Raw genomic sequence first — 14,089 nt, 5'->3', positions numbered from 1 at the left:
TCATTCACTTTGCTAAATTGTAGTCTTTGTCTTCACACATCAATACATGGTTTTCCAGTGAAATCATCCTGATACTGACTCACCATCAAAACTGCCAGTTTTTAAAAGTTTTGTCACAATCTCTTCTATAGAACTCTCTCATTCGTTTTCAAGTTGCAATCAGGAATGAGCAAAAATCAAAGAAAGCATTCAGCCAAAATTAGATACCACAGAAACCGTGAGACATGGCTATTTTTAAACAATAACACTAACTTCTAAATAAATACGTCAACTTAAAACACGACACAGTGGAAAATCAGAGGCTACCTTCTCAGAATATTGGCCAAGATAAAGATTCATCTAGAGAATAAAGAAGTGTAATTTTTCCCTGTCTTACTTCCAAATCTTAGCATGTTCACGATTTTCTTGAAGTGGGCTACTTTGTTTACACAAAACACACTAAATTTGGAAGAAACTCTTTCTGCTTTAAAATGGGATATTGCAACCCAAAGCCACACTTAATATATTCAGTAATGGGTGACTAGAGCATTCTTGATTTTGAACTGTGTTGAAACGATGATTACTAAATTTATAGGCTCTACCCGTATATAAATAAGTTCATTTCAATCAGTAAGTTCAAACAAATAAGTAAGTGTAATAGTCAGTTAAGTCAGTTTCATGAAGCACTTGACAAACAGTTCAATCTGGCCAGTATAATTAAATGAGAATATCTAATATTTATTTACTGTTTACTGGGCCAGGCACTGTTCTAAAACTCTCCATGTATTAACACATTTAACCATAACCATAACCACAACCTTTAGAGGTAGGTATGATATATATACAGCTCTGTTTCACAAAGGGGCATGCAAGGTGAAGAGAAAAAAAATAACTTGTCTGACATCACACAGTGAATAAGTAGTCGAATCATGATTCCAACCCAGACGGTGGCTGTCTGACTCGGAGCCTGGGGTCACAAGCTGCACGTCCCACCAGTTTCTCTCAAATGACAACTCTGACATTCTCTAAACTTATGATTCCAACAAGCACAACCTAACCTGGATTTTATAAATGTTAGCTGGGAAACAAAACTGTGGACCCAAATTGGCTTTCTCCTTAAAAAAATAAATAAAAATTTAAAAAAGAGAGAGAGAGCATTCTGAAATTGAGTTGAATGATAAATCATAGTCTCAGGAAAAGCTGAAAAAATTCCTGCTTTCCAACTTTAGTCGATCCTCACTGCCACTAAGCAATCATTCCATTCCACTCTTACTGACGCATTAAAGCTAATGCTACACTTGGTTCAAGTCACCCCGTATTCCTCATACCGGCCACTTTCGACAGAGGTAGTCTGCTAAAGCTGCATCAGCCTTCTTATTTTTAATATCAAACATTCTTTATCTTTACCTACCAACTTTCGGTTTAGTAATACTTCTGAGGAAAAAGCCAAATGCTGTTTGCTCTAAATTCCCCATTACCTGGTCAGAAATCTTCCATGACTCACTGCTGTCAATAAGATAATATCTAAATCCAACTTCCTGAATCTGGGCTCTGCTAAAGTTTGATCCCCATGTACCTGTTCTTCCTTCACGTACAAATGCTCTGGTCCCCTGGCACTTGTCTAGACACCATTTCCTGAGCATGCTTGTCTTTTCTAGTCCCAGAACTGTGAGCAAGGGCTCAGGCTGTTCTCTCCACCAGAATGGCCTTCCACCCCTTTAGTGATCCAACCACATCCTTCCTTTAGGAACAAGCCCATACCATTGATAACCACTGTAACCCACAATGGTCCACGGTAACCCCATGCCCCACCCTCATCTCTTACTACTCTCCCTACTACTCTCTGTGTTCCAGCCATGCTCTCCTCCTTGCTGTTACTCAACAAGCCAGGCAAACTTCTGCTTCAGGACCTTCCTACTCAGAGTGGCTTCTCCCCTCAGGTATCATCAGAGATGCTTTTCTCAGCCACAGTTTTGGAACTGCATTTGCAACCCTCTTCACAAACATACGCATACTCTCCTCTCCTCCTTCCTTGGTTTATTTAGCACTTATCTCTATCACTATCCAACACAGGCATCCTTTACTTATTTATCTTACTAAGTAGAATATAAGTTCCAGGAGGGTAGGGATTCCTGTGTGTTTTATTTATTTCTGAACAGGTAGTGCCTAAAGACTGTCTGACACACAGTAAGTGCTCAATAGTTATTTGTGAAATGAATGAATGGATGAATAATTCCTTCTTATAACTCTCATTGTATACATTGTCTACACTATTTAGCACTTACAATTATAAATTTGTAAATAATGAACTCTAGTTGATGATATGCTGAAGTCTTTAGGAATGAAGCATACTATTGTCTGCAGTTTGTGTTTCAATGTATCAAGATGGGGAATTCCCTGGCGGTCCAGTGGTTAGGACTCCACAGTTTCACTGCAGAGGGCCCAGGTTCCATCCCTGGTTGAGGCACTAAGATCCCACACACCAAATGGCATGGCCACAAAGACAAACAAACAAACAAACAAATAAATAATGTATCAAAATGGTTTGATGGACGGACAGATAGAAAGATATGTGAAAAGCAAGTAAAATAAAATGTTAATTGTAGAATCTAGGTAGCAGTTACATGGGTATCCAATGTAGAAATATTTCAACTTTGTATATGCTTGAAAATTTTGATAATAAAATTTGAAGCAAAATATAATACCTTAGAAAGGCCTTTTTTGACTATATAAACTCACTTGCCCACCAACTGTTCTCTATCACATCCCTCTATTTTATTTTTTTCATAGTATTTATCACTAGCCGATACTGTGTGGATTATCCTTTTGCTTCCTGTTGCCTATTTACTTTCCCCATCAGCATGCAAGCTCCCTGGGAACCATCGTCCACCATGTCCTCTGCTGTTTGCCCATCACCTAGAATACTGCCTGGAACATACTCAGTGTTTAATAAATAACTCCTAAGTAAGTAAATCAATGAATAGATGCCTCATGAGACTGCTTATTATATTACTCATCAGCTTATTCGTGAATGCCTACTCCTTTCCAAACAGACTATTAGTTCCTTGAAAATGAAACTTTTAATAGCTTTCTTAATATTAATCGAAGTTTTAGGTACACAATAAAGGCTCAAATTCTCATATTAAAAAATAATCTATGGATAGGTCAGTACTATAAAACTGCATAATATAGATTTTTTAATACACTATCATGTTTTTCCATATCTGTAAAATGGGAAGCATTGAAAACTTCTGGGTAAAAACAGTCAAGTGAAAAATAAGATATTCTTTCTAGAGCACAGAATTTTATAAATTAAAAAGTATTTAGAAATAAGTTAATGGAGGGACTACCTTAGTGGTCCAGTGGTTAAGACTGTGCACTTCCACTGTCCCTGGTCTGGGATCTAAGATTCCACATGCCTCCCAGTACACCTCCCCCCCAAAAGTTAATGGAAACCTTCTTTTAGAGATGAAGCAAACAAGACTCAGAGAGAAAGAATGACAACTCAAACACTCTAGAGGGAGGTTAGTAACAGACAAAGTGAGAGCCCAGGTCTCCCGGTTCCCAGTTTCTACCCTGAGTGGGTAGAGCAGGACCCTGGGAATCTGGCAATCTCCACTTGGAGTCTCCTGTTCTTTCTCCAGCTGGCTCCTGGCCACAGAAATCCCTCTATGTTGACTCAGTATGAACTTTTGGATGACAAAATTTTGAAGGAGTTTTTGTTAATAATGTCTTGGCTTGAAGCATAAGTTCTTCCTTTGCCAAACTCAAATGGTCTTTTTATTATATCAGATTGCCTTAACCATCTCCAAGAACTGTTTATAAATCTCCTCTCCCACGATTCCCTCGCAACTTGTTTTCTCTTATAACCTCCGTGAACACTGTAGACAGAAGACAGTCCTCCTCTGAAAGACGGGGATTCAGGGATGAGGAGGGGCTGGATGGCTTGCTTAGGACACGCCACATGGTCTGGGGGACAAATGGGGGTTCTCCCCAACCAGCCATTATGCATTTACTTTTCTCCCACTACCATCACAGGTCACCAACTCAAAGAATTGTCATTCAGATGAAAACTACAAAGGACTCTTGAAAACAGTTTAATGAAAGAAAGCTGTTGGCCAACTGTTTTCTCAAGCACACTAAAGAAAATATGTAAGCTACTTTAAATTCAGGAATGTAGAAAGTCTTTTTTAGAGCCCCAGGGTTACACACCTAAGCATAGGAAATGACAGTAGGAGAGGAAATGCATGTTTTCCTACAGTATCTTCTCTTAAAATCACTTTGTGTCATAGACTGAAGGGCAGGGAAAAACCATTATATTTCAGAAAGGCCAATTGTGCTTATGAAGCCCTCAACAAGGGTTTATTGAGAACCAATCCTAGCAACATGCCATAGGTAAGGTCTGCCGATGTTATAACATTTAGCCACTTCTAACTCTCTATCCCACTGCTCACCAACACCTACTTGCCAAGCCATGTAACTTGTCATGCCCCAGCTTGTTTTATTCTTTCAAAACTCCATGCCTTTGCAGTTTCTCCTAGAAACTAGAATGCTCATAACTGCTTCTCTGCCTACTGAAATTCTGTTCTTCACAAACATTTATATACTGCTTAATATGTACCAGGCAATAAGCATTATATGTATGTACAGATACATCTATGTGAGTATTATATATATTACTAGAATCAATTATTGTTAAATATTTTATATGTAATGTTATATACTTAATAAACTAAGTAATATATAATCATAGTTTATATAAAATTATACAAATCATAATTAAATAATGATATCTAAATGTATTTAAATGTAATCTACATTATAATCTATAATTATATGGATATATTATATATAAATATAACTAACTCATGTAATCATAATGATCCTCCTATGAGATATAATCTCCACTTTACAGATGAGCAAATTGAGATTCAGAGGAACTAAGTGATTTCCCCAGGATGAAACAAATGGTAAGAAACAGAGCTGGGATTTAAACACCAAACAACCTAGCTTCAAATGACAAGGTATTAACCACTATGTTCACTGTTGGACCTGCTCAAAATCATCTACTGACATGGAGCCATCTCTGGCCTCCTCTCACAACATAATCTTTCTTTATTCTGTCTTCCCCCTGCACTCTGAACACACCTCATTGATACTTATCTTACTGTGTAGTGGTTTCTTTTCATCAAACGGATCTCCCTACGTTCACTTCCTTTTCCAATTCCTACCTCTCCTCCACCCCAGATGAAGATAATCGAGGGAAGAGCTTCCTGTACCATATTCTTCTTTATGTGCCTTGAACACAACACAATGCTTGGTAGACTCCAATAAACGTTTGAAAGAATGAATGAATGAAATAACTTTAAAAGAGGTAAACAGAAATGTGGGCAGTGTATCTCTTAGCACTGGGTAGAAAACATATAGAAGACATGCTTCCTGGAGCAGCTAAAGGTATCAGCAGGGAGTATGTGACTGGAGTGTCCTCAAGGCAACTGGGTCACTCTGATTACATGAACTGGTCAGGGTCCTTTGGGCTTAAGTCAGTTTCTAAATAGGTATATACTCATGGAATAAATATAAACTATGTATTAGGTCTGTAATTAGGCATGCATAACCAGTATTCCAGTTTCCTGACCAGGATTTGAGTTTGCACAGTTTAAATGATTCGGTCCCAATGAACAACACGTAATTATCATGGGGGTTCAGGAAGAGGTCATATGGGATGCTAACAGTTAGGAAAGGAGGTAGGAGTTAAGGGATAAGGAGATGTGGGTGAGGGGAAGATTTGAAAATCATCCCAAGGAACAAAAACACCAAGCTGTTCCCCAAAAGAAGAAATTAATACATTAACCAGCTTTCTGAATCCTGGTCTACCAGTTGCTTACATTTCTCGCTATAAACTACTACACTAGTTTCCTGTAAAATTCAGAATCCAATGTTTGCTCTGTATAAATAATTTCTCTAGGGTTTTATTAATCTTAAATAAATTATTGAAATTTCAGAAATGTAGCAAACTTAAGAAAGAAAGAAAGAAAGAAAGAAAGAAAGAAAGAAAGAAAGAAAGAAAGAAAGAAAGAAAGAAAGAAAGAAAAGAAAGAAAGAAAGAAAGGAAGGCAGGAAGGAAGGAAGGAAGGAAGGAAGGAAGGAAGAAAGACTGCGAAGGAAGGATTTCCAAACATTAAACTCCAACTTTCCAGGTTAAATAGATTTTATCTGACATAAGGTTGAAAAATAATTCGTTGTGCTGCTTACTTGGTTGAAAATAAAAGGAACCTCTTTCTTCTCTCCCACTTTCATAGAAGATATGGGAAATATTGCTGTCCCGAGCGTTTCATCCATGACGTAATTGGCATCCATCAACGTGATCTATAGAGAGTAAAAGGTAGAGAGCAGAGGTATCAAATTTTTCTGGAATCTTTGGAAATTATATCTATAATCTCCATCACACTTAAAAAATGAAAATTCTCAAGTGATATTTAACAGTCATTTGAAATCCTCAATATTCAACTGGTAACAATACTTTGTCTTTTGTTTCTGAATGCCACATTTGCTTCTAACATAATAATTTTTCACTTTCCTGATTGACACTATCATACTTTGAAAAATGAAACTTTATCCCCTCTCTGGGGAAATGCTATTTTTGGAATATGAGAAAGAAATTAATGTAGAAAATCTATGCAACTATTTTGGAAAAGATCTATGTGAACTTATTTTAAAGCTAATTATTTGAACTTTAAGCTAATAAAGTTAATTTATTTTAAAGTCCTAATCAATTGACAATATTTTTATTCTATTGTACTTGGATCCTCCTCTTTCTAACAGAACGAATATTTTCTCCAAAGCACATGAGGAGGATAACAGATTCTTCCCAGCCCCACCTAACTCCTGTATTTCCCACTGGACACTCACATAGCTTGATGTGCAGTAGCTAGAAGCTCATCTACCATATACTGCACAGCTGGACTCCAACTACATCAAACTGAGAAGAATGAAGGCAGTGAGGGGACAAACTCAAGCATCAACCTCAACATGATGGTGGCCACCTCACTGTCCCCAAATGACTCACTTACCTCCAAAACATTGTCCTGATTAGGATCCAAAATAAATTCAAAGGTCTCATTCCACACAGGGTTTATGTCATTATTGAAGTGTTTCGTTCTCTTCCTGCTGTCAGGGGTTGAGGAGATGAAAAGTTCCACATAGGGGTCTGGAGTGTCAACTATAGACAGTAAACACAAATGAGAAGGGGGCAAAAATGTGATTATTCCTAATTTGTTTTAATTAATATGTGTTATCAGATTATTTTCAATGAATCTGCAATAACATATTCAAAATGTCTGAGACAAAATGATATATAATAGAAGAACGTCATAGGTTATATACTGTTTACATATTATGTCCCTGCATTTCCCAACAGTCCTGTGAGAGGGAATCATTTATTTGGTACTTTATACAAAATTCCTCTGTCCACCTAGAGGGCACGGTCACTGCAATCAACAACTCAGTCCAACTGCTAGACAATGATAACAATCTCACTCAGCTAACCACAGCGTAACCTTCACCCCAGGACTACGATGGCAACAAGATCATGAGTTCAGGATCATCATGATTGTTTATATTAGAAAAAAAATTAACCTACTATGTTATTTGCCAAACAAAATAATGAAAGTTGGTGTGGCATAAGTATTGCTTGTAGTTATAAGGTTGTGCACTGAAGAACTCTAAAGGGAGGCATTTACATTAGTAGCCAAAATATATTTCTCTGTTTATTATGGTGGTATTCAATAAGATTGAAGTGGGCATCTCAAGGAAGTGACAGCTTTTTCTGTTACACATAAAGACCCCCTGAGGGCATGATATGGGTGCCATTTTATTTATTATTTATTATTTATTTATTTTAAACATCTTTATTGGAGTATAACTGCTTTACAATGGTGTGTTAGTTTGTTTTATAACAAAGTGAATCAGTTATACATATACATATGTTCCCATATCTCTTCCCTCTTGCGTCTCCCTCCCTCCCACCCTCTCTATCCCACCCCTCTAGGTGGTCACAAAGCACCGAGCTGATCTGCCTATGCTATGCGGCTGCTTCCCACTAGCTATCTATTTTACGTTTGGTAGTGTATATATGTCCATGCCACTCTCTCACTTTGTCCCAGCTTACCCTTCTCCCTCCCCATATCCTCAAGTCCATTCTCTAGTAGGTCTGTGTCTTTATTCCCATCTTGCCCCTAGGTTCTTCATGACCTTTTTTTTTTTTTCTTAGATTCCATATATATGTGTTAGCATACAGTATTTCTTTTTCTCTTTCTGACTTACTTCACTCTGTATGACAGACTCTAGGTCCATCCACCTCACTACAAATAACTCAATTTCATTTCTTTTTATGGCTGAGTAATATTCCATTGTATATATGTGCCACATCTTCTTTATCCATTCATCTGTTGATGGACACTTAAGTTGCTTCCATGTCCTGGGTATTGTAAATAGAGCTGCAATGAACATTTTGGTACATGACTCTTTGAATTATGGTTTCCTTAGTGTATATGCCCAGTAGTGGGATTGCAGGGTCATATGTTAGTTCTATTTTTAGTTTTTTCAGGAACCTCCATACTGTTCTCCATAGTGGCTGCATGAGTTTACATTCCCACCAACAGTGCAAGAGGGTTCCCTTTTCTCCACACCCTCTCCAGCATTTATTGTTTCTAGATTTTTTGATGATGGCCATTCTGACCAGTGTGAGATGATATCTCATTGTAGTTTTGATTTGCATTTCTCTAATGATTAATGATGTTGAGCATTCTTTCATGTGTTTGTTGGCAATCTGTATGTCTTCTTTGGAGAAATGTCTATTTAGGTCTTCTGCCCATTTTTGGATTGGGTTGTTTGTTTTTTTGATATTGAGTTGCATAAGCTGCTTGTAAATTTTGGAGATTAATCCTTTGTCAGTTGCTTCATTTGCAAATATTTTCTCCCATTCTGAGGGTTGTCTTTTCATCTTGTTTATGGTTTCCTTTGCTGTGCAAAAGCTTTGAAGTTTCATTAGGTTCCATTTGTTTATTTTTGTTTTTATTTCCATTTCTCTAGGAGGTGGGTCAAAAACGATCTTGCTGTGATTTATGTCATAGAGTGTTCTGCCTATGTTTTCCTCTAAGAGTTTGATAGTGTCTGGCCTTACATTTAGGTCTTTAATCCATTTTGAGTTTATTTTTGTGTATGGTGTTAGGGAATGATCTAATTTCATTCTTTTACATGTACCTGTCCAGTTTTCCCAGCACCACTTATTGAAGAGGCTGTCTTTTCTCCACTGTATATTCTTGCCTCCTTTATCAAAGATAAGATGACCATATGTGTGTGGGTTTACCTCTGGGCTTTCTATCCTGTTCCATTGATCTATCTTTCTGTTTTTGTGCCAGTACCATACTGTCTGGGTGCCATTTTAAATAGAAAGGAACAACTGCAAATAATGGAACTATTTAAATTTCCTCCCACTATACATATACTTAACAACAAGGCAACTGACCCTGAATGTGGAAATATTGATTACTCCCCCTTTTTTTGTTAATAGATCTTTATTTGAGTATAATTTCTTCACAATGCTGTGTTAGTTTCTGTTGCACAACAAAGCGAATCAGCCATATGCATACACATGTCCCGTTATCCCCTCCCTCTTGAGCCTCCCTCCCACCCTCCCTATCCCACCCCTCTAGGTCATCACAAAGCACCGAGGCGATCTCCCTGTGCTATGCTGCTGCTTCCCACCAGCTAACTGTTTTACATTCAGTAGTGTATATATGTCGATGCTACTCTCACTTCGCCCCAGCTTCGCCCTCCCACCCCATGTCATCGAGTCCATTCTCTATGTCTACTCTTTATTCCTGCCCTGCAACTAGGTTCATCAGTATCTTTTTGTTTTTTTCTAAGATTCCATATATGCGCTTTAGCATACAGTATTTGTTTTTCTCTTTCTGACTTGCTTCACTCCCTTTTAATGGCTCCTTTGAATCCTTCATCTGACAGCATTGCACATACTATATTTTATAAAGGAAACTACACATCTATCTATCTTTTCCTACAAGACTGTCAACAACTTGAGGTTAGGAACCAAGTCTTACTCATCTTTATATCTTCAGAACCTAACAACTATCACAATATTTAAGGTCTCCTCACTTAAGGACTCGACTTTTCTCTTTAACTCATCCTTTCCCATGTGGCCATTACAACTCATAACCACAAAAACCAACCATCAAGTGATGCCTGATAGGATCTCTGTTGAGCACTTCACATACATGAGTCTCATTCTAATCTCACAAGAGCACTATAAGGTAAGTACTTTTAGTGTTGAGGCAACAAGAACTGAGAGATGTTAAGCAATCTGTCCAATATCACACAGCTATAAGTGTCAGAGCAAGATGGGACTGCAACAATCATCCTCTCAATGACATCATGCTCCTAAGTGCTAAAGATGGGATCATAGGTATGGCTTGTTATGGAAAGAGGAGGTGGAAAAGAGCTTTGGAGAAGAAGAGGAAGGGCGATAAGCAGGAAGAAAAGAGGAGGGAAGGGGTAAGGATGGAAAGAGAGGAAGAGAGAGAGGTGCAGAGGTTCATAAAAAAAGATACAAAAATTGAAAACAAAGGAAAAGCAAAAATAATAGTTCTTAAATGATTGTCTTTCAAAGAATAGTTTTTAAAAAAATAATTTAAAAAATATACTTTTTCCTTTCACAGTAGTTATGGTCAAATAATGTAATCAATGTCCTTCACAGCTCTTCTATGTGGTCATCAGATTTTTTAAGTGGGCTTTTTTATTGTTAAGTGGGAAAATCTACAAATGAGGTGTTAGCATTTGGGATTGCCTTTTAGTTAATTTTTCCACTGGCAGCTTATGCATCATTGGTCAAGGGCAGGGGAGTCTCAAAAGTGAGAGTGCAAGGTAAATGCCTAGGGAAAATTAACCACCACACATTTCAGGGCCTCTCGCCTTCTGAGATGGCCCACACTCTGTCTGTGGAGTGTGTTTTCCTCCAAGGCCCTTCTCACCTTTTGAGACAGACCTTATTGTGTCTATGGAATGTGTATCTCTCTAAATAAACCTACAAGAAAGAAAGGAAGGAAGGAAGGAAGGGGGAAAGAAAGAAAAAAGAAAAGGAAAGGAAAGAGAAGAAAAGAGAAGAAAAAAGATAAATGCCTAGGGTTCTGATTAAAAATACAGACCCTTGACCCACATCCCATAAGACCCATAATCAGGAGATCTGTAATGGGACTAGGGATCTGCATTTTTCAACAATTATTCTAGTTGATCTGATGTAGGTCATGTTCTGTTCACACTTTTGATATTTTATTTTAGGAGGAAATAGCTAGTTATTCCCATTTCATTTATTTATTTCTTCATATTGAGATATAATTGATATATAACATCATGTAAGTGTAAGCTATACAATGTGTTGGTTTGATACATTTACATATAGCAATTTCTAACTCAATGCTTTTCTCTCTCAATGGGACCATGGAAGACAAATTAGAAAACAAAAGACTTGGCAGGAAGGATGGCAAGAGGAAATGGGCCAAAGAAGAGAAGGACATGCTACAAGGGGACTCAACTCACTTCTAAACCAAGAGATGACTGTTCCTTTTCCTTAACCATGTTTCTGCCACGTCTCCAGTACTCAGGGTTGCAAACCACAAATATAACTACATGTTTAGAATATCAGGTAGTAGAAGACTATAAAGAAAATATTTTTCCTTTTTTGAATGGAGGTAGATATGTGCTTTTAAAGAGAATATTCAATGGTACTTCACATTAAATGTAGAAAAATTAAAATGTAGCCCTTCCTCATCTCATAAGCCTGGTTCTTTCTTATGGGGTTAATGCTCTTTTATATGTTTTCCCCCAAATATTAGAAAACACAAACCAAGCAAAAGCTAATCTAGAAAACAAAAAGTGTGCCAGGAAGGAGAAGCATGCAGATGGTAAACATCATTCATTCATTCAACAAATATTTGGATGCCTACTATGCCAGGAACTGCCCATCAAGAAGCAGTTTGGCCAGCACATCTATGTTACTTGACTTGGATCACACAGCTAGTGAGTGTGGAAGCTGGAATTTTTTTGTTCTGAGGAACTGCCTGCCCTGGGAACCACCCCTTTAAGGACCATTATGACAGTTTGCACAAAAAAGCATCCCATGGACTCCTACTTGTTCCAAAAAATGGCCCACCACAAAAAGCCCTTGCCTCTAACTCAGAACAATCCTTCCTCTATTGAAATATTCTAACTTGCTTGTTTATACCTTTGCATCCAAAGACTACCAAATGTATCTAAGGACCAAAGATCATTTCCAAAAATCTCACCTTAATAGAACGCTTGCAGATCACTGATTTTCTCAGGAATTCCTCTTTTTAATCTATAGCACTTACACTCGCTCTTCTAACACCTTGGAAGTCTTGCCAAAACACAGCAAATAGGTTCACTTGCTCCAAGTTTATGAATACACAGCCTTTTTTAATTGTGTCAAAAAAAGAAAAAAAAAAAAGCAGTTTGGCTTGGCTTGGATAGGGAGCCAAACACAAAAGTGCAGATTTGAAATATGGAAGTGAGTCAAATGCTAATAGTCTAATTTTAGAGGCAAGAGTAAATGGAAGACAAGCAGATACACTCCACCAATGACTAATAACTCAGTCACCCAGGTTATTACACACACATAAAGTCAAGTTGTAGGTGGAGAAATGGCATTTTGAGGCTTAATCTTCATTTGAATCTTTGAACAAGAGGAAGGACAGGTTTTCTTGGGTCAAACAAGAAAGAGAAAGTAGAAAGTAAAGTTCCTTGGGAGGAACCAGATAGGGACAGAATGCAGCAAACTGAAGTGGTATAAGTCAACCAGCGATATTACCATCTTCTCAGCCATTTTGGACTCTCGGTGGGTCATATGCTTTTCCAAATTCTAACTGACAAAATAATAAAGAAATTACCATACAGCAAGATGCCAACCCTATGTTTATATGTCAAAACATCAACAGACTTCTTTTAAAATTTGGAATCCAGTTCAAAGCTGTCATTTTAGATTCTTATTTTTACTTTAAAAAAAGTCAATACTCTAAAATTTTTCTCAAGACTGGTGGTTTTTCTAGTTTCTCCTCTTGCGTCATTAATGAGACACCAAAGCGTGCTAAACAGTGGGAAACCACTGACAGCTGTAAACTGTGATACTGCAATCTGCATCATTGCTAATCTTTGCAAGTTAAGAAACAGCTGTAGCAGTGGTAGACACCACAGGATGAAAAGAAGTTTTAAGAAGCTATTTTAAAATTGGATTAAGATAATCACATATCTCTGCTCAGTTTTTTTTAAAACATATCTATAATCTTCATTGGCATGGTAGCGCGTGGAACCTTTGAAAGGGGGAAGCAGTCCATTTTGACAGCAAAACTTAGCCCGATGCTTTAGAGAAGTTCCTAGAAATGCATTGAGGGGGGAAAAAAAAAGTCAAACACAGGAAAAGAATTTTTTTTTTCTCGCCTTTGTACTTATTTCATGCCTTTGGGAATTAATGCCTATAGGGTAACTGGGTGTTGAGTCACTGATTCAGCTTCCCCTTGATTAGCTCCAGCGAAAACAGGTGGTAAGGTAAAGATATAATGTGTGGGTAAAGACTTACATCTTACCCTTTTATCTAAATCTTGACTAACAAAAACGTTGGGGGTGTGGGATACAGAGCTGATGCGTGTAGACATGAAACTACAGGCACCACAAATAGCTTCAGAGTTCCCGGGTTATAAAACTCCTTATAAATTTCAGTAGTTGAAGGAGTGCCCGCCTAAAGTCATAACAGGTCCATCTGTCATTTTGGCTTTGTCTGAGTAATATATTATATGATTCATCACAGGAGCTGGTGGCAGCTTCTAAACTCCAAGTTCGATTTTAAATATGCTCCATTTGCTTTCTCATATCCATTTTGCTCAGTAGCAACTTAAACCCTTTGCTTCAAATAAAGATGACCCATAACCTGTTACAATTCATGTAATATACAGCAAAAACAAAACCCAAAGGAAACGTCCTCCCAAATCCACAGTCAAAATATCCTATTCTGAATAGCTATGGT

At 37.6% G+C, this 14,089-nt stretch overlaps 1 protein-coding gene across 1 annotated transcript in view; it reads right to left on the bottom strand.

The window, feature by feature from the left end:
* PLA2G4A (phospholipase A2 group IVA) overlaps positions 1–14,089 on the bottom strand; it is a 136,411-nt gene that overhangs the window by 81,437 nt on the left and 40,885 nt on the right. Inside the window, exons 3-4 of the mRNA XM_082666782.1 lie at positions 7,053–7,201; positions 6,235–6,348 (exon numbers count right to left, since the gene is read on the bottom strand). Coding sequence (XP_082522908.1) covers positions 6,235–6,348; positions 7,053–7,201 — 263 coding nt within the window. The remainder of the gene's footprint in view (positions 1–6,234; positions 6,349–7,052; positions 7,202–14,089) is intronic.

The sequence above is a fragment of the Grampus griseus genome (assembly GCF_964374135.1).
Source record: "Grampus griseus genome assembly, chromosome: 1".
Lineage (NCBI taxonomy): Eukaryota > Metazoa > Chordata > Mammalia > Artiodactyla > Delphinidae > Grampus > Grampus griseus.
Note: the sequence above shows the minus strand (reverse complement) of the source record. Positions and strands in the feature narration are given on the sequence as shown.